The following is a 22,193-nucleotide window of genomic DNA, read 5'->3' as shown; positions in this document are numbered from 1 at the left end:
GGACCCTCGCGCCTGGGGGTCAGAGGGACCGGGATGACGGTGTCCAGACACCCAGCAGGGGGGCGGAGCCAGCGCCCAGGGAGCCGGGAGAGTGATCGATACCAGGCGTCCGGGGCGGTGGCAGGCCCATCGAGACTCTCCTCCTCCGGGGTCTGGTCGAGTGGCCACTTTACCACCTGGGAGGATCCTGGTGCCTCGATGTCTGGGCTTCGCTGGGGTCGGGCCCGGGATGGCTGCGGCCACGTGTTCCGGGCGTGAGGGTCCCAAGATGGAGTCGGGCCGGAAAGGGTGGCCTGGTCAGGGTGCCAGGCTGGCAGCGTTGGCGAGCAGGTCCTGCCGGGGTACCAGGGAGGGGGAGAGCTGTAGGTGGCCCGGGAGGCTGCTCGCGCCGATGGTTCGTGGAGGTGCGTGTCAGGGGGGTCGATAGCCGGTGAATGGAGGGCCGATGTCGTCCCGGGCCCTCCATGCGGACGGGGCCGGACCACGCCACGAGGCCGTGTCCAACACACGTCCCCTCCAGCTGAAGGCGGGGAGAGTCACCCATCTTCCTGGGGGCTCTCTTCGTCGAGGCGGAAAAATCGGGACAGGCCGTCAGCGTTGGCGTGGTCACTGCCAGGGCGATGCTCCACAGTGAAATCCATGCCTTGGAGGGAGATGGACCATCGCAGCAGTTTGGGATTTTCGCCACGCATGTGCATCAGCCACCTTAGGGGCCGGTGGTCAGTCTGCACCCGGAAGTGGGTGCCGAAGAGGTAGGGCCTGAGTTTCTTGAGGGCCCACACAACAGCGAAGGCTTCTCTCTCGATGGTGCTCCATCGCTGCTCTCGGGCCAGCAGCCGCCGGCTGATGAAGGCCACAGGATGGTCAGTTCCCGCGGAGTCCATTTGTGATAGGACCGCCCGATGCCGTGCTCCGAGGCATCGGTCTGGACCACAAACTCTCGGCTGTAGTCGGGGGCCTGGAGCACAGGGGCGGTACACATGGCTGCTTTCAAGGTCTCGAAGGCCACCTGACACGGGGGTGTCCACTGCACTTTTTGGGGCCGGTTCTTCGAGGTCAGTTCTGTGAGGGGGCCCACAATGCTCCCATAGTTCTTGATAAACCGCCGATAGTACCCTGTGAGCCCCAGGAAGGCTCGGACGGCGGTTTGGTTGACCGGGGGTTCCCAGGCTAGGATGGTGTCGATCTTGGGTTGGAGGGGAGCCACTTGGCCGCTCCCCACTTGGTGTCCCAGATAGGTCACGGACCCTTGGCCTATCTGGCACTTGCTGGCCTTTACAGTTAGCCCGGCCCGGCGAAGGGCGGTCAGGACTTCCCAGAGGTGGTTCAGGTGCTCAGCCCAGTGGAGGCTGTAGACCGCAATGTCGTCTAGGTAGGCGGCACTGAACTCTTCCAGCCCCGCCAGTACCTTGTTTACTAGTCTCTGGAAGGTGGCCGGGGCGTTTTTCATGCCGAAGGGCATCACCTTGAACTGGAAGTGGCCGTCGGGTGTGGAGAAGGCGGAGCGCTCCTGGGCGCCAGGGGTGAGGCCGATCTGCCAATACCCGGCGGTGAGGTCGAAGGTACTGAGGTACTTGGCAGCCCCCAGGCGGTCGATTAGTTCATCGGCCCGGGGGATGGGATGTGCGTCGGTTCTCGTAACAGCATTCAGCCCCCGGTAGTCGACGCAAAACCGGAGTTCTGGCGGGGTGCCAGGTGCGGCGGCCTTGGGGACCAGGACCACTGGGCTGGCCCAGGGACTGTCGGAGGGTTCAACTACCCCCAGGGCCAGCATCTTGGTGACCTCCGTCTGGATGCAGGCCCTAACTCGGTCGGGGACCCGGTAGGCCCGGTGTCGTACTGGCTGACTGTCCCCGGTGTCGACATCGTGGACACACCATTGGGTAACCCCGGGGGTGAGGGAGAACAGATCTGTGAATTGTCCCAACAGCTCGTGACAGTCTCGGCGCTGTGCGGGGGTCAGGTCGGAGGAGAGAGAGATCCCTTCGACGGAGCCGTCTTTCTCAGTGCACTTTAGGAGGTCGGGCAAGGGCTCGGAGTCGTCTTCGGTCCCATCGTCGGTAGCGAGTAGCAGGCTCAGTTCGGTGCGGGCAAAATGAGGTTTGAGCCGGTTGGCGTGCAGAACCCGGAGGGGGTTCCGGGGAGACTCCATATCCACGATGTAGGTGACGGGGCTCTTGCGCTCGATCACCTTGAAGGGCCCCGACCATTTGTCCTGGAGGGCACAGGGTTCGACCGGGGACATGACCCAGACCCGCTGGCCCGGCTCGAACTCGATGGAGGAGGAGTGCTGGTCGTACCAGCGTTTCATGTCCTCCTGACTGGCCTCCAGGTTGGCCTCTGCAAGGGCCCGGAACTTCCGAGTCTGGTTTCGGAGGGTCAGGAGGTACCGGTAGACATCCGGTGGTGCGTCTTGGACGGTAGTTTCCCAGCCCTCTTTGACCAGGCTGAGCGGACCTCGGACAGGGTGTCCGTACAAGAGTTCAAAGGGGCTGAACCCCAGGGATTTCTGTGGTACCTCCCGATAGGCAAACAGGAGGCAGGGCAGCAGGACATCCCATCTGCGTCGTAGTGGCTCTTCTAGGCCCTGTATCATCCCCTTGAGTGTCCGGTTGAACCGCTCCACAAGTCCATTCCCTTGGGGATGATACGGGGTGGTGAACTTGTATGTGACCCCGCACTGTTGCCACAGGGACCGCATATATTTAGATATAAAGTTCGTGCCCCGATCGCTCACGACCTCCCGGGGGAATCCTACTCGGGAGAAGATCCCCATCAAGGCCCGCCCCACCACGGGAGCGGTGATTGTTCTGAGGGGGATGGCCTCAGGATAGCGGGTGGCGTGGTCCACCAGGACAAGTATGAAGCGATGCCCTTGTGAGGTTTGAGGGTCCAGGGGCCCCACAATGTCTATTCCCACTCGCTCGAAGGGGGTGGTTACGACTGGAAAGGGTTGGAGCGGGGCCTTCACCTTCCCTCCGCTCTTTCCGCTGGCTTGGCATGTCGGGCAGGTGCGGCAGTGGTTATGTACATCCGTGCGCATTTTGGGCCAGTAGAAATGGGTCACCAGGCGGCTGTAAGTTTTGTCCTGCCCCAGGTGCCCTGCGAGGGGCACATCGTGCGCCAGGTTCAAAAGGAAGTCTCTGAATCGCAGGGGAACCACTAGCACTCGGCTGGCCCCCAGCTCGGCAATTTTCTGTTCGCTGTATAGGAGGTCGTGGTCCCAGTAGACCCAGTGGGACCCTGAGGTGTCCCCGGTAGCTTGGGCAGTGGCTTGTTGGCGGGTCCCCTCGAGGGAAGGGCAGGTCTTCTGTTCCTGCCGAAACTGTTCTCGAGTGGGAACACCCTCTTGGTGCCATTGGGCTAGTTCGGGGATGTCGCTGAGCTCGTGGTGGTTTCCGGGCTCCGAGGGCCTGGTCTCGGAGTCGCATTCTTCGGGGATGGCAGAGGGCGGTGGCTCGGGCCACTCCGGCTCCTCGGTCGGGGCGGCCTCGGTCGATGCCGGGGCTCGGGCTGCCATAGATTGGGTCGTCGCACAGACCCACTCTGGTAATCCCATCATTCCTAGGTGCTCCCTCCGCTCGACTTGGGCCCAGGGGGAGCTCTCGAGGTCGTTCCCAAGGAGGCAGTCCACGGGGGCGTCGTCCCGGACGGTCACCTTGAGGGTGCCCGACACTCCCCCCCCATTCGAAGGGAATTCGGGCCATCTGGCATAGAGTTTCTGAGTTGTCGGCGGCCCTCACGGGGCAGCGTACGTTCGGGATGATCTGTTCGGGGGTCACCAAGTGGCAGCGGACGGCCGTCACACTGGCTCCCGTGTCCCGGAGGGCTTCGGTCCGTCGTCCATTGATGTGGACCCACTGACGGTATTTTCGAGTGTTGCTCGGTAGCGGGGCCTGGGGTACCAGGTCTCTATTGCCCAGGCAGGCTAGGGCCATGGCGGCCGGTTCATACTCCATTTGGTCTTCCTCGTAGACCTCTACGTCTTCTTCTCTCTCTTCTCCCAGTGCTGCAGCAGCGAACTGGCGGGTCGGAGGCCCAGTGGTGCCGGGACGTTGGTTCATGGGGCAGAGGGGGTCACTGGCATAGTGACCGGTCCGCTGGCATCTGTGGCAAGTAATGTTCGGGTGGGGCCCCGGCCGTGCTGGGGGGTCCCTCTTCAGGGACGGCGAAGTGTTACTCGGGGGATTCCCTGGAGGGGGACCCCGGCCCGAGGCCGGCGGGAAGCTTCGGCTCGGGTTCTGTCCTCCTCCGCCTCCCCGCTGGCGGGGGTGCCCCCGGCCGCCCGGTCCTGTTTCTCCTATCGGTGTTCGGGGGACCCGGGTGCTCACCCATCGATCTGCCTCGACGGCGAGTTTCCGGGGCTCGGTTAGCTTGCTGTCGAGTAGATGCTGTCGGAGCTCGACGTAGCAGTTGTTGGAGAGGTGCTCCCAAACGATGAGGTCGAACAGCTGCTCGTAGGTGGACACTTTGCTGCCCTTTATCCATCCTTCCAGGGCCCTGCTATAAAAGTTCACGTACTCGACCCACGTGGTGCCGGGGATTTTCTTGCAGTCTCTGAATCTCTGCCGGTACATCTCGGGGGTGAGGCCATACCGGACAAGCAGGGCGTCCTTCATGTGGTCATAGGAGGACATTACGTTGTCGGCCAGCTCCAGCAGGGTGTCTCTTCCTTCGCTGACGAATCTCCCCCATAAGCCGGCACCCCAGTCTGATCGCGGAATGCGGTGCGCGGTCATGGCAACTTCGTACGCCTTGAACCATTGCTGGATATCGTCATTCTTGTAGTACTCCTTGACGATATCCTTCGGGATGTGGACCTTTGGGTCGGCAGGAGGTGAGGGGTTCCGGGCTACCGTGGCGCCAGCTTCTTCGAGTTTGGCTTTGATTTCAAGTTCTTTAAGGCCACGCTCGTGTTCGTACGCGAGTTTTTTTTTCTTCCAATTCTCTTTGCCGCCGCCTCTCTTCCAGATCTCCCTCTAATCGCAGTTGTTCAAGGGCCATTTTCTTTTCTGCTAATTGGAGTTCTCCGTCCAGCCGGAGTCGGGCTAACTCTAGTTCATGGAGCCGACTCCTCTCTCGCTCCCGGGCACCTTCGTGGGAGAGGCCCGGGTCCCTGTTGGCGGTTCTTTCCTCTATGGGGGCTATGACGGTACTCACGGGTACTTCTCGGACAATGTCCTCGTTCGGTTGGGGTGGGGTTTCTCTGGACTCCACCCAGGTTTGCAGCGCTTCTTTGAAATCGTCCTTTGTACTTAGTCCAGTGGTAGCGATACCCAAGTCTTTGCAAAATTGTTTACGTTCTTTATGGGTATATTCCTCTAACAGGTCTTTCTGGAATTCTGCGGTCGTTCCGGCTTCCTTAGTAGTCATCGTGGCTGTGGGTCTCTGTCAGTAGTGACGTGTTACTCGCTGTACGATTTGCGTGGGCTCGGATCCCGTCGCTTGCCACCAATGTTGGAAAGGCGACCCCAGGGGAGACAGAAGGTGTCTGACTGTCAGCCCCGAGGCCCACCTCTCTGTATGGAATAGGCCGAGCGCCGTAGGGAGGCCTCCTTGGCGAGGCTCCTCTCCTACAATCGTACCAGCAGAGCAATCACACTACTTACAGATAGACACCACACAGGAAAGATGTTCACAAGAATCTTTATATAAGTTCTCAAAGCAAGCTCTTGGCAGGGTAGCGGCAAGGATCGAGGGATCCGTAAGGTCGTGGTCTCTGGGGAAAGGGGGTAGCGGGACAGTCTCGGCACCCACTGGTGCGTGGATAGTTCAAGGGTTCAGGCCGCGACAGCGTCAGCAGGGCCTCGGAGGTGGTTCAGCTTGGACAGGCCGCGACAGCGTCAGCAGGGCCTCGAAGATAGTTCAGCTTGGACAGGCCGCGACAGCGTCAGCAGGGCCTCGAAGGTGGTTCAGCTTGGACAGGCCGCGACGGCGTCAGCAGGGCCTCGAAGATAGTTCAGCTTGGACAGGCCGCGACAGCGTCAGCAGGGCCTCGAAGATAGTTCAGCTTGGTCAGGCCGCGACGGCGTCAGCAGGGCCTCGGAGATAGTTCCAGGTGCAGGAGTTACGATCAGGATCAGCCGCGACGAGGTCAGCAGGGCTTCGAATCCAGATACAACTGCTGTCTTGATCCAGGGCTGGCCCAGATATAGGACTGGAGGGCTTTGATGTCCGTCCCTCGCGCCTGGGGGTCAGAGGGACCGGGATGACGGTGTCCAGACACCCAGCAGGGGGGCGGAGCCAGCGCCCAGGGAGCCGGGAGAGTGATCGATACCAGGCGTCCGGGGCGGTGGCAGGCCCATCGAGACTCTCCTCCTCCGGGGTCTGGTCGAGTGGCCACTTTACCACCTGGGAGGATCCTGGTGCCTCGATGTCTGGGCTTCGCTGGGGTCGGGCCCGGGATGGCTGCGGCCACGTGTTCCGGGCGTGAGGGTCCCAAGATGGAGTCGGGCCGGAAAGGGTGGCCTGGTCAGGGTGCCAGGCTGGCAGCGTTGGCGAGCAGGTCCTGCCGGGGTACCAGGGAGGTGGAGAGCTGTAGGTGGCCCGGGATGCCCGGGAGGCTGCTCGCGCCGATGGTTCGTGGAGGTGCGTGTCAGGGGGGTCGATAGCCGGTGAATGGAGGGCCGATGTCGTCCCGGGCCCTCCATGCGGACGGGGCCGGACCACGCCACGAGGCAGTGTCCAACAAGCACTAAGAGACCTGACGGTGATTTAGCGCTATATAAATATCAATTAACAATAACAAGTCGTGCTCCGACTGTGGTTGATGGCGCCTAAGGCTTTGCGGGAGCGGTCCCGAAAGCTGCTTGAGCACTGGCAGTCAGCTCCGCGCCGTTTGAGGTCCTGGTCGCGGAGCCATCACCATTACGGTTCCAAATCTTCGAAGTCTTAGCACTCTGGGTCGGGTAAGTCGAAGCATAAGAAGAAGTCGAAGAAGCATCGCCGCTCTTCGACGCGGTTTCTGGTCTATCCTCCCGAACAGCGAGTCCGGGATTTTCGGGCTATGATTCCTATCTTTCAGCTTCTATCCTGGGTTTCGGTCAGAATGACTCTGAGGCTGCTGGGCCTCATGGCCTCCTCCATCCTGCTGGTCGATCATGCCAGGTGGCATATGCGGGCTCTGCAGTGGGACCTGAAGTTCTAATGGGCGCAGCATCAGGGGAATCTATCCGATTGCATCCAGATATCGGAGGGCACTGCACGACAACTGCAGTGGTGGCTCACGAACCAGGATTGTGTCAATGGCAGATCCCTCTCCCTTCCCCAACCGGACCACACTGTGGTGACGGACGCATCCCTTCTGGGATGAGGCGGCCACATGGGAGAGGCGGAGATCAGAGGCCTCTGGTCTCCGGCGGAGCCGGGCTTCACATCAACCTTCTGGAGCTCTGGGTGATTTGTCTTGCACTGAAAGCATTCCTTCCCTCTGTCCAAGGAAGAGTAGTGCAGGTGTTCATGGGCAACACCACCACCATGTGGTACTGCAATAAACAGGGCGAGGTGGGGTCGTGGACCCTCTGTCAGGAGGCCCTTCGCCTCTGGACATGGCTGGAGCATCAGTGCATATCCCTGGTGGTTCAACACCTGGCAGGATCCCTGAACACCAGGGCGGTAGGAACTCAGGTGCATGATACATCACGAATGGAGTCTTCCCTCGGAGATGGTGCAAGGTCTCTTTCGACAGTGTGAAGAGCCTTGGTTAGATCTATTTGCCATTGAAAAGAACGCGCAATTTCAGCAATTCTGCGCATTGGAACTTCCAAGGCGGCACTCGCTAGGTGACGCTTTTCGACGCAAGTGGAGTTGCGTTCTGTTGTACGGCTTTCTGCCTATACCACTTCTGCCCCAGAGTGCTGAAGAAGATCAGCCACGACCGGGTCCAAGTCATTCTTTTGGCTCCGGATTGGGCACGAAGAGTCTGGTATCTCGAGCTGCTCAACATGGCCATCAATCCTCCAATCTGACTGCTTCATCGGGAGGATCTTCTGTCGCAGCAGCAGGGGACGGTTCTCCAACCGAACCTGTCCAGTTTCCACCTTCTTGCACGGATATTGAGCGGCGGCAGTTGACGTCTTTCGACCTGCCTCCCAAAGTCTGTAACGTTATCTTGCCCGCCAGGCGTCCCTCCACTAAAATGGTATACACCTGCCGGTGGAACAAGTTTGTGGCATGGTGCACAGCAAAGGCTGTGGATCCCCTTTCTGCCCCTCTTTCTGAAGTTCTCGTTTTCCTTCTATCTTTAACCTAGCAGGGCTCTGCTCTGGGCACTATCACAGGCTATCTTTCAGCCATCTCTGCCTTCTTTCGACTGCCAGTTTAACCTTCTCTTTTCAAGTCCCCGGTAGTTAACTGTTTCTTAAAAGGCTTAACGCATCTCTTTCCTCCAATCCCCTTCTTTATGCCTCAGTGGGACTTGAATCTTGCTCTTACCTATTTAATGTGCCTTCTCTTTGAGCCGCTTCATAACTGTCCCTTAAGACTCTTGACTCTTAAGACCGCATTCCTGGTAGCCATCACTTCTGCTAGAAGGGTGAGTGAGCTCCAGGCCCTTTCTTCCAAACCCCTACTTTAACCCTGGCATTTGGTGCTTTATATAGCGTATGTTGCATTATTTTGTTATGATACAATGGCTTTGTTGTTCTTTGCTGTCCTTGTTGGGGTCTAAAATGTTTATGGTCTTCAGAAAATGTGTGGTCAGGATACGTTGTAGGAATAATTTACTGCATCAAAGCAGCCCTCAAAACCCGTAAGGCGGACCACTGTTGTGCAGTCACTTTTTTTGGGCTTCAGCACATCCAGGGAGAACTACGCACAATGATTGGGCTGCATCCTCAGCTTGAACACTTTGTTTATGCTATTTGTATAGCATCCCATAGTTTTGGGACTGTTTCCTAATTTGGCTATTAATGGATAGTTTCACTTTCTCACTCACAATTACTTTTTGAGAAAGCAGAAAATGGGAACTGTATTTCATTGACTGCATGGCAGTTACAGGACTTGCTTTGCACAGCCAAATTCTTCTATTAGAGTTTTATTACCCAGGGATTGGCCACTCATGCTACAGTTTGTCCTATATGCATACTGTAAGTATCCTCTGTTTCTTACTGCTGCCCAGTCACCTGCAAGACCGAGCACCATTGTGTGATGCAACCATCATCTTCATTTCACATCTATCAGAATGGAAGGTTCGTCCTTTGCTCCTCCGGTTGGTGAGATTTCCCGGGCCTGCTCCATTTATAGGGAAGTGGCCTACTGTTTATGGCAAGCTCATCCTTGACAGGCCTGGGCTATGGTCCTCAAGTGCCTGCTCACCTCTCCGTGAGCCTAACCACCCATCTCACAACTTAGGCTAGGCTACTTCTTACTTTTGTTAATAATGGACTGACCACCACCGAACTGCTTACCACTTACTGAGCGATTTCAGCAGTTCATATCCTGTCTTTATTTACTGCGTTGCATAATTCTATTGCTAGGGCCAACGCCTTTCCCTGCTGTCACCCTTGACACTAGCTTGAACCCTCCACTTGGCCCATCCACATAGGAGTGAGCATGTTTTGCTGTGGGACATTGCCACTGCCAGCATCATTTTTCACAATCCAGAACCCTGTGATTGTGATGAAGGGGGTGATGATTCCAACTTTGTGAGAAAGAAAATCTGTTTGTGGATCTTCAAGATGCTAGTTGGCAAAATACGTTCTTCTGTAGCCTGAACTCTCCACCGGGCCCTTTCACAGAGGACTCAGAATCTTTTGCTGCAGCCATTATGAGACCAAGAAGGAAAACAGGGGAACCCTACTCACTATGGAACCAGGGTAAAAGTTATATAAGGAAAACAACGGTTCCTGTGGATTGTACCTCACAAGGCTGATGGAAGCAGCCTTGCAACTCGAAAAGGTGGAGCGCGATCCCACAGGATATTTATCTACATTCTGGTTACAGTGCATTGTCACTGGTTAACATTTACCAAAGGGATTTCCCCCGCTACAGCTGTAGCGAAGTACACCCTGAGCCCATCTGGCTGCATTCCAATCATTTTACTGGCAGTTTTTCCTCATATTGAGTACCCGGACGGGTTCCCATTGAGTAATTTCCTTCTATTTTTCCGCGTGTGGCACACAATTCATGAGACTGCCCAGTTACATCCTCAGATGTCCCTTCATCGCTAGTCCTGAAGAGACCCTTCACTGACTACAGGGTCGAAACGCAGTCAACACACAGAAGAAGTGAACCATTACACAGCGCATGTCATTGCATATTGCTGCTGTCTACATAGGGAATATTCTTGTTAATGGTCGACTTAAAAAATTGTGGAAACCTTATATATAGAAATTCACACTGTCACTTAACTTTGGGTTCCCCTTAACTTTGGGATCCCGTTCTCACTTGGGACACAATGCACTAATGTTTTTTGATTTTTCAAATTATGTTTATATTGCTTTTGGTCTAAAAATGTATAAAAATGTTACATGGATTCTCCTGTGTTAGTGGTTCTTTCGCCCTCTGTCATTGAGGTACCCTCTAAAATATTGCAATGTTGCCTCCTTCATTACAAAGGTATCTTATCAATCCACAGGAACCATTGTTTTTTTAGGTCGAGCAGGCAGAGTCTGCTCCAGACCTATTGTTGCCCGTATTTGGGAATGTAGACACGAGAGGGGCACGAGCGCAGATTTCATCTCGTGGGCGCGCACGGCGCCGTGCCCCTCTCGTGCCTCATATTCCCATGCGCAAACACACTCACACAGCCACACTCACGCATGCGCACACACACATACACCCACGCAGGCACAATGCATCGGGACACATATACACACGCACAGCTAACAGACACACAGCCACACATATACATACACACGCGCGCGCACCCCCCCCCCCCCCGCCATCGGCGCAACTCCGTAGTTCAGCCACCACTGCGGGGCTCTCCCTCGGGCATGGGAGCCCCGCGTCACCACTGCTCCTCCCCTAGCCAGCCAATCCGTGGGCGCGGGCTTCCAGCAGGAAACGGAAGTCCCGCCCCACGCCAGTTTTCCTCACGCACACGTCTTGTTTATTTCTTTTTTTTGCCGTTCCCCCTGGGCGAGCGCGCACCCTCCTGTCTCTGCTGCCAGTGGTCTCGGCTCGCGCAGGACTGCTCCACTTCTGTCTATCGTCTGTCGCTTGGACGCCTTCAGATCCCGGCGCAGATTAGAAGAGGATTGCGAACCTCCGGCTTCAGCCGATCTGCTCCAGCCCTGCTTGGTTCTGACTCAAATTATATTTTATTTTCAGATGTCACGTTAAATAGAAATTCGTTACACCGGACAGACAAGCGAGACAGCCGCATGTCATGTGTAATGCATTGAGACAGCCAGTTTCAGTCCGATAGGCGCAAAGCGATTTTATTTGGGAAACTGCTGAAAGCCCACACGCATGAAGTCTAAACACAAGCCCTGTCCAAAAATAGTAAACGGTGTTGGCTAAAAGCCCCAAACTGGCTACAGGCGTGGCACGTGACACTGCGCCCTTTGGCATCTCAGTGGCGCTAGGTTCAACTTTTAATATCAGCTACAGCTTTCTACCAATTTTCTTAGTCCGATTATAGAAACAATACTGCTAAGTGACGGGAAACACCCATTACAACGACGGTGTTTTCACATCACAGGAACCATTACATCGCATGGTTTTAGAAAGCATGCTACTAATGCGCATTTACATTAACATCGCTAGCCATGACAATGCGCGAGTGCCGATATCGCTTGTATCAGACGCGGAGTGCCAACATGTATAAAACTCTGAGTGCCGAAATAAAAATTATTGATGCGCGTGCCGACATGTACAAAACACAGAGTGCCGAAATAAAAATTATTGATGCGCGTGCCGACATGTACAAACACGGAGTGCCGAAATAAAAATTGATGACTGTGCCGGTGACGTCATAGCAATAGTCACGGGGTGCTGCCATGACATGGGAGATGGCACACGGGAGGTGACTGATGCGGAGGGGAGGGGACTAATGCGTGCGATTATCAATCAGTTGTATGCCGACATGTATAAAACGCAGAGTGCCGAAATAAAAATTATTGATGCGGGCCACTGATGCATGGGGGTGCTGCCATGACATTGAAGATGGTACACAGGAGGTGACTGCTGTGCCGGTGACGTCATAGCAATAGCCACAGCGGAGGGGAGGTGACTGATTATCAATTAGTTGCATGCACCGATCACTTTTATTTAATACTACAAATTATTATGGAATTAGCAATTCGTTGTATGACTGATGTATAAAACGCAGAGTGCCGAGATTTGAGATGTATGGAGATCACGTGTATCAGACGCAGAGTGCCGACATGTAAAAACGCAGAGTGCCGAGATTTGTATCAGACGAGATGTAGATCTCAATAACAGTTATTGATGCGTCCCACTTAGATGACTGTGCCGAGGTGACAGATAACATGGGAGATCACTTGTACGCAGACTAAGATGATATGGGAGATTTCAACAGCATGCGGTGACGTCATACCAATAGCCACGTGGGTGCTGCCATGACATGGGAGTTGGTACACGGGAGGCGACTGATGCGTGCACCGATCACTTGTATTTCATAAAAAATATTATGCAATTAGAAATTAGTTCTATTTCATATGCAAAAAAAATAGTATTGTGCAATTAGCATTTACTTGTATGCACCGATCACTTGTATTTAATACAAAATATTATGCAATTAGCAATTAGTTGTAGGACTGATGCGTGCACCGATCACTTGTGTTTTATAAAAAATATTATGCAATTAGTTGTATTTAATAAGAAAAAAACGTTAGTATTGTGCAATTTGCAATATGCAATTAGCAATTACTTGTATTGAACTCGGAGTGCGAAGATAGACATTATGCGTGACATTAGAAAAGACAGATGAGATGTAAGATGCGAGTGATACAGATGGTGAAGATGACAGATGCTGATACAGATGCCAATCACTTGTATTCATTACAAATTATTGATACGTGCAGTTGTATTGAATATGAAAAAAACATTATTATTATGCAATTAGAAATTAGTTGTATTGAACATGGAAAAACATTACTTTTAAACTATACAAAAATATCACTTTAGACCCACTGATGCAAGATGACATGGGGGGGTCACGAACACGGCAGATGCGTGCAAGATGACAGATGCCGATCCACATGCCGATCACTTCTATCAATACAAATTATTATGCAATTAGCAGGGGCACATGGATGACATAGTAGCAAAGGATGCATGATGCGTGCAGATGACAGATGCGCATTATGACTGATGCAAGATGCGTGTGCTGCAGTGAGGTCATACCAATAGACTCGGGGGTGCTGCAGGACATGGCAGATGGGAGATAGTATGCACTAACACGGAAGATGACCGATAAGATGGGAGATTCTATGCACGAACACGGAAGATGACCGATAAGTTGGGAGATTGTATGCACGAACACGGAAGATGACAGATGCGTGCCGATTTATGACATTTTGCATGACGTTATACCAATAGCCACGGGGCTGACATTAGATGACATATGGTTACACTATGAAAACAACGTTACTTTTAAACTATAGAAAATTATCACTTTAGACCCACTGATGCAAGATGACACGGGTTGTCACGAACACGGAAGATGGCAGATGCGTGCAATCCATATTATCAAAGTCTGGACTATAATAAACACTTTCGGGAAAACGATTTTCTAGCATGCGATGTGATGACCGGCGATGTATTTGCCTAAAGCGGAAGATACACTACAATAGCGTGGGGACAGCATGCGCACTGAATGCGTGCGATGTGATGCCTTTTGCGATGTAAAAACGGCGTGGTTATTGCTGGCGTTGTGGCGGTTAGCGATGTATCATCATACATCCCTAAGTGACACCTTCAGGCAGTCCTTACTTTTTAACCAAAAGCTATTTGTATCGTTGGGGCAGGGACACAACCTCACATCTTTGTGGCAGCATTTTCACCGTCCTGGACTTTTCATTTACAAATCATTGTTTTCAGGCGTGTTTGTTTAATTGGACCGAAACAAAGCTGAAATACCCATGGCTTCGCACCTGCCATGTTCACGTGCATGTAATCGAGGGAGTTGTAATATTGTTTTGCTGTTGTTTTTCTATTTAATTTTTATTTTTTGAAATTTTTGACTTTGTTCACATTTATGAATGTATACCTGTTTTTTGTCTGTTTATATGAAAATGTTTGATTTTCGATCCCCTCACTCTACCACCCTCACTCTACCACTCTACCGCCCTCACTCTACCGCCCTCTCTACCACTCTACAGCCCACACTCTACCACCCTCACTCTACCACTCTACCGCCCTCACTCTACCGCCCTCACTCTACTGCTCTACCGCCCTCACCCTACCGCCTTCACTCTACCGTCCTCACTCTACCGCCCTCACCCTACCACTCTACCGCCCTCACTCTACCACTCTACCGCCCTCACTCTACCACTCTACCGCCCTCACTCTACCGCCCTCACTCTACTGCTCTACCGCCCTCACCCTACCGCCTTCACTCTACCGTCCTCACTCTACCACCCTCACTCTACCACTCTACCGCCCTCACTCTACCGCCCTCACTCTACTGCTCTACCGCCCTCACCCTACCGCCTTCACTCTACCGTCCTCACTCTACCGCCCTCACCCTACCACTCTACCGCCCTCACTCTACCACTCTACCGCCCTCACTCTACCACTCTACGGCCCTCACTCTACCGCCCTAACTCTACCACTCTACCACCCTCACACCCTCACTCTACCACCCTCAATATACCACTCTACTGCCCTCATGCCCTCACTCTACCACCCTCACACTACCACTCTACCACCCTCACTCTACCGCCCTCACTCTACCGCCCTCACTCTACCACTCTACTGCTCTCACTCCACTGCCCTCATGCCCTCACTCTACCACCCTCACTCTACCACTCTACCACCCTCACTATCGCCCTCACTCTATCGCCCTCACTCTACCTATCTATCGCCCTCACTCTATCTATCTATCGCCCTCACTCTATCTATCTATCGCCCTCACTCTATCTATCTATCGCCCTCACTCTGTCTATCTATCGCCCTCACTCTGTCTATCTATCGCCCTCACTCTGTCTATCTATCGCCCTCACTCTGTCTATCTATCGCCCTCACTCTGTCTATCTATCGCCCTCACTCTGTCTATCTATCGCCCTCACTCTGTCTATCTATCGCCCTCACTCTGTCTATCTATCGCCCTCACTCTACCACTCTACCGCCCTCACTCTACCACTCTACCGCCCTCATGCCCTCACTCTACCGTCCTCACTCTACCACTCTACCGCCCTCACACCTACACTCTACCGCCCTCAATATACCACTCTACTGCCCTCAGGCCCTCACTCTACCGCCCTCACACCACCACTCTACCACCCTCACTCTACCGCCCTCACTCTACCACTCTACTGCCCTCACTCTACCGCCCTCACTCTACCACTCTACCGCCCTCACTCTACCACTCTACCGCCCTCATGCCCTCACTCTACCGTCCTCACTCTACCACTCTACCGCCCTCACACCTACACTCTACCGCCCTCAATATACCACTCTACTGCCCTCAGGCCCTCACTCTACCGCCCTCACACCACCACTCTACCACCCTCACTCTACCGCCCTCACTCTACCACTCTACTGCCCTCACTCTACCGCCCTCACTCTACCACTCTACCGCCCTCACTCTACCACTCTACCGCCCTCATGCCCTCACTCTACCGTCCTCACTCTACCACTCTACCGCCCTCACACCTACACTCTACCGCCCTCAATATACCACTCTACTGCCCTCAGGCCCTCACTCTACCGCCCTCACTCTACCACTCTACTGCCCTCACTCTACCGCCCTCACACTACCACTCTACCGCCCTCACTCTACTGCCCTCATGCCCTCACTCTACCACCCTCACTCTACCCCTCTACCGCCCTCACGCTTTCACTCTACCGCCCTCACTATACCACTCTACCGCCCTCGCTCTACCACTCTACCGCCCTCACGGCCTCACTCAACTGCACTCACTCTACCACTCTACCGCCCTCACTCTACTGCCCTCACTCTACCACTCTACCGCCTCTACTGCCCTCACTCTACCACCCACACGCCCTGACTCTACTGCCTTCACTCTACCGCCCTCATGCACTCACTCTACCGCCCTCACTCTACTGCCCTCATGCCATCACTCTACCGCCCTCACTCTACCGCCCTCACTCACTCTACCGCCCTCACTCACTCTATCGCCCTCACTCACTCTATCGCCCTCACTCACTCTATCGCCCTCCGTCTATCGACCCTCCATCTATCTATCTATCGCCCTCCTTCTATCTATCGCCCTCCCGCTATCTATCTATTGCCCTCACTCTATCGCCCTCCCTCCATCGCCCTCCCTCCCTCTATCAACCACACCCAACCACACACACACACAACCACACACACACACAACCACACACACACACACAACCACACACACACAACCACACACACACAACCACACGCACAACCACACGCACAACCACACGCTCAACCACACGCTCAACCACACGCTCAACCACAACCATACACACAACCACACACCCAACCACACACCCAACCACACACCCCACCACACACCCCACCACACACCCCACCACACACCCCACCACACACCCCACCACACACCCCACCACACACCTAACCACACAAACCCCACCACACACCCCACCACACACCCCACCACACACCCCACCACACACCCCACCACACACCCCACCACACACCCCACCACACACCCAACCACACACCCAACCACACACCCAACCACACACACAACCACACACACAACCACACACACAACCACACACACAACCACACACACACACAATCTCACACATCTATCTATCGCCCTCACTCTATCTCCCTCCCTCACTATCGCCCTCACTCTATCGCCCTCACTCTATCTATCTATCGCCCTCACTCTATCTATCTATCGCCCTCACTCTATCTATCTATCGCCCTCACTCTGTCTATCTATCGCCCTCACTCTGTCTATCGCCCTCACTCTGTCTATCTATCGCCCTCACTCTGTCTGTCTATCGCCCTCACTCTATCTATCTATCGCCCTCACTCTATCTATCTATCTATCTATCGGCCTCACTCTATCTAGCTATCGCGCTCACTCTAGCTATCTTTCGCCCTTCCTCTAGCTATCTTTCGCCCTCCCTCTAGCTATCTTTCGCCCTCCCTCTAGCTATCTTTCGCCCTCCCTCTAGCTATCTATCGCCCTCCCTCTATCTATCTATCGCCCTCCCTCTATCTATCTATCGCCCTCACTCTATCTATCTATCGCACCACCACAGCATCACTCAGGGGCACCACAACATCACTATGCGCTACCACAGCATCACTGAACGCCACAGCATCACTTGTCGCCACCACAACATCACTCAGCGCCACCACAGTATCAATCTGTGTAACCATTCAACAATAACTGGTTCAAATATTTTCTCTCAATGTTTCAAGCTTTATTACAAATGTCACAAAAAGATGTTAATATTTCACTTCTGTTCTTGGATTTTCGTCACAATAAAATACACTGAACATAATCTTCACAAAAGTTATTTACAAAAGTTTAAGCTATTGCCATTATAAATTACAATAACTTTTCTTTACGTATTAATTATTTAAAAAAATTAAAAGCCATTGTTATTTGTAATATCAATACATCTAAGTCACGTAAAGACAAAACATGTTGCATTACAAATGCTATAGGTGTCACATTTGCAAAAGATAACAGTATTGGCATTGTAAATGACAAAGCTATTAATTTCGCTATTTTCAAAACCAACACATAAATAAAAAATGTGTCATTTACAAGACCAATAGCTCAAACTTTCCTAATGCGAGACCTATTGCATTGCAAATGCTTGTCTTATATATGCAGCCATTAGGAGGGCTGTGGATGTTCTTGCCTCCAACTGGGTTCAGTAAAGGTAAAAGCTAATGTTCTCATAGAAGTCCTGCAGTCTGAGAAGGCTTCTTCAGCACCACTCCTCCCATTCAAAGACGCCCTAACAGATACCTCAACGGGCACCTGGGCCAAACAGGATCTTGTCCGCCTGTTCACCACCCTGCCTCCACCCCTCAAAGCCTGAAGAAACAGAATCTCTCTTCAAATGTCCCTTATTGATAGGTAAAGTCCTGCACAAAAGAAATGGTTTCCAGAGAGGGGAGCTTTAATTCAGTTACTGGGCATTGTTCTGGGTGGCAAGATGTGAATGTCTATTCCCAACCCACCAGGCATATATGTGGGACCATGGACAGATAGTATTTGGATAGCAGGCTCACAAGGAAGCACCAAGATGGTCTGGAGGGGTACCACCTTTTTGTGTAACAGTCACTGTATTTGGCATACATTTCACCATTCGCTCTGCGGACGACCTCCCACATATACAACAAATGTGGCATGGCACAAATAGATTCTTGCACACACTTGCACACAGTGCTTGTTTCTTTCTCACACACACAGTATCTCCCTCTGCATGCAGAACACAGTCTTGGGAAAGTTGAGTAAGGTCCTTAGTTATTGCGAACCAATGAGTGTTGCAGGTTACTCCCCCTGCAGAGTTAGAGGTAAAAAGGCCTCTACGCCTGTTATCGAATTGGGTTCCTCCCATCCTTCGGCCTCACAGTTTTCTGGTTTCAAAGGGGTAGACCTTCTCAACTTTGGGTAATGGTAGACAAAGAGTGCACCCTTTCGCCATCAAAGCATTTTGCTTGCATGATGGACAGCATTAAAACATGAAGCACCTATGTCGGGCTACCATAGTTTCAAGCTCAGTGGGGGGAAAGTTCTATATCAGACAAGAGACAGTCAAACGGCATGGTCGCACACCTTTTCAGGCGGAATCTGGGTATTCTCAGTCTCTATAGCCCTACTCCGGAAACCTTCCTTCTCTGGTTTCAAGTTAGCATGTCTGCTGTGGTTTTCTGCTTCACTACAGTGTTCAGACGTGCCACCCTCTCTCCCTCATCTTAATTTCACTTACCAATCTGAAGATGTAGTTGGAGACACCCACGTCAGTGAAGCAGGGCCCACCTCCAAATATCACTATTTTCTCAAGGCAGCTCATCATCTGCCTCAGCATTTCATCCTCTCAGAGTCTCTAAAGCCTTCCACTTCACTCTTTATGATGTCAAGTCAGCGCAACCCCCTATATATGAATATGGAGGTTTGTGCCCTGTCAGTGACACTGAGCCAAACATCTTGTATAACTTTTCTCCCAAGTTTGATCATATTCTATTTGAAGCCTTAATTTGATTCCTAGTGAGACCATTCCCTTCGCTATCATCTGTAGGTCTCTGAGCCCTAGTTGGGGCATCCATACCCATGCAGTGAGGAATAGTCTTTATCATCTCAGTGGTGTGTTATCAAGTCATGGGCTCTCTGAGTCTCTTCTTTTTATCTTTGAGACCTGCCACTCTTCTGGCTTTTGTCTCAGGTTGGGAAGTCTTCTTTCTGAAGCCTAATCAAAGTGCTGTGATTTTGGTGTGATGTCCAGTCGGCCACCTGTTGTCTCTGTGGAACTTCAGCCGCTGTCCGATCTGAAGCTTGGTCTCAATCATATATATATATCCTACTCAGTAGGAATATATTCTATGACTTTGCAGCTGAATCCCTATGTGAACTTGTGACTGCACCTGCTACCTTTCTAAAAATTGTAACCAATGCTGTCTCCATTGGCTCTGTGTGCACCCGTTTGCTGTGTTACAAGCACCAAGATATTTTGTTTTTGTATTTTGTCCTGTTTAGGAAATGTCCAGGCTGTTGCTGTCAGAGATATCTATGCACAAGCCAAAAATCGGGATGCTATTCCACCTGTGCTGGCGGCGCAAGACCAGGACTGGGAGAAGAGGAGATTTGGCAACGTTTCTGAATCAATTAACATTTACAGGTATGGTGCATCCTTTTCTCCTGCATACAGTATGGCGGCTCCCATAAACAGATGCAGGGCCATATCAACGGTAAGCTGTTAATTCCCACACTTTCTATGATGGAGCCTTAAAGGTTTTTGATGATAGAGGGCATCACCTGGACACTTCCCATCCTGTTCACGCTCCACCCTGTAATGAACAGGTATTTCCATTGGCGTTTTTGTTCAAATTGTCAATGTGCACAGAAGTGTGGAAGTTGTACATCAGGAATTGCACACAGTTGTTCAGTGTGCATGCTTGTCTGTGTGTGTAAACCATCTCCTGCTGCCTCTTCGGTGCAATGCTAACAAAGCTTCAAGTGCATTCGGCACTGGTGTGCAGCTCCACAAACTAACTCTATGTTGGAGTTTTCTATAGAAATGCATCAAGACCCTTCAAGTGTGCATTATTCTTAGACGTTGAGCTTTGTTTGTCTATAAAACAGTGCAAGGGTGTTGATTACATGCGCACTGTACCAGTGCCTGCTGAGAGAGAAAAGCCTCAGAAGTTGCATTGATAGCAGAATCTCCCATGTGACATGAGAGGCACATCATAACGGAGACGACTATCCCTCCTCACCAAGGGTAGCATTGCCATGAGGGATGACCCCTCTGGAAGGATAGATCAGTGACACAGTGGAGCGCCAGCTGAGGAAGACTCCTACCTCTACCTCAGAGAAAGAGCAACAGCTGAAACCAAACCCTTCTATTTTTATCCAGGATTTCCCATAATATGGATCTTCTGACATCCAAGTACCTTCTCCATTAATGACACTGAGCTACCTGAGTGACTAAGAAAAGGAGGGAAAGCCTTTGTCGGTCAGCCTTTGTAACGCAGACATTTACTGACCTGATGTGACGGGATATTTTGAGAGACAATGATTGTATAAATGTCAATAGTAAAATTAATAGCCAATATTCCTGCACATTATGCCCACAGCTGTAATTGGGGTTCCTCTATACTTGATTGTTATTTTACATGTGGCCTTTATTCAATTTGCATGTCATAGATAATTCTTGGAGTGGCCATAAAATGACATCTTTTTATATTGATTTGTTGCAAGTAAAAACAAGTTTATGGAATCAGCATGGACGTAGTGGTTAATGGGCGTACTTACTGAGATGTTTGGAAAGTAGAGACCTTAAGTGTAATGCTAATCAAGGCTATTGATATGGCATGTCCTAATGTAAATCCGTTAATAAAGTTTATGCTGCATATGAAGATAATTGTGAGAAGAAGTTAGGATCTAATTGTTCAAAGTTTAAATTATTGAAAAAGTTCCACACGCTTGAACAAAATCTCACCATGGAAATAAATTGGTTGATCAGTCGCCAATTTCAATACTACTTTACTATGTGGGGCAAATAATTAGCCTCCTGCACAAAAAAAGACTAGGCCAAAGAGTCCTAACAAAGAAACCTAATAATTGATTGCATTCAGGGTGGCTGCTGTTTCCAAGAACTTTAGATGTTTCTGGAAATTGATTGCTGAAGCCAGTGGCACTATAATTGATGCCTCCCCAATTCTAATTAGTAATGAAGTGTGGGTGCAATATATATCTGAATTATGTGTGCCTAACACGAACACCTTTGCTCAATCGTCGATTCGTGAGGCTGCGTGCTTTGGTACTTTGCATTCAAAAACAAAGCTAAATCCTTTTATATGAGTAAATATCTCCCATGATCTCAACAGGCTTGCCAGCATCATGGATCCTGCCTGATCAGTTACACGCTACCTTTCTTTGAACATTAACCTTTTTGTGGTTTGTATATATGTACATTAAGCTTAATGTTTTTGCTCTAAATATTTGTACAACAATCAATGACTTGGTAACATAACTGTTTTGGAAATGAAAATGTAAAGCGCTCTGACACCCTTCTCAGGGTCATGTTCGCGCTATATAAAACACCAAATAAATAAATAGTGAATATGGCCCCCCATCTGCTGAAATGATTAAGTAGTTCATCCGAAAAGCTAGATCATTTGGTGCAATGGGTACAGTTGATATTCCAATTGCTGTTATATCCCAACTTTATGCACTGTGCACATTTCATAATTGCAGTACTGTTGACTCCCCTACCCAAGCAAAATCCTGTTTTGCAGCCGTCATAGTGCAAAAATGAATTGGCTGTTTGGATGAATGCCACATACTGTATACACAGATTCTTCTTTATTCACACAATTCGTGACAAACCTATGCCCTCTTCATCCACAT

At 51.5% G+C, this 22,193-nt stretch overlaps 1 protein-coding gene across 2 annotated transcripts in view; it reads left to right on the top strand.

Annotated features, from left to right (window-relative positions):
* Nucleotides 1-22,193, top strand: part of FAM234B (family with sequence similarity 234 member B) — a 414,455-nt gene that overhangs the window by 241,277 nt on the left and 150,985 nt on the right. For both annotated transcript variants that reach the window (XM_078641116.1, XM_078641119.1), the window contains exon 7: nt 19,818-19,959. In XM_078641116.1, coding sequence (XP_078497242.1) covers nt 19,818-19,959 — 142 coding nt within the window. The remainder of the gene's footprint in view (nt 1-19,817; nt 19,960-22,193) is intronic.

Source organism: Lissotriton helveticus, chromosome 1_1 (assembly GCF_964261635.1).
Source record: "Lissotriton helveticus chromosome 1_1, aLisHel1.1, whole genome shotgun sequence".
Taxonomy (NCBI): Eukaryota; Metazoa; Chordata; class Amphibia; order Caudata; family Salamandridae; genus Lissotriton; species Lissotriton helveticus.
Note: the sequence above shows the minus strand (reverse complement) of the source record. Positions and strands in the feature narration are given on the sequence as shown.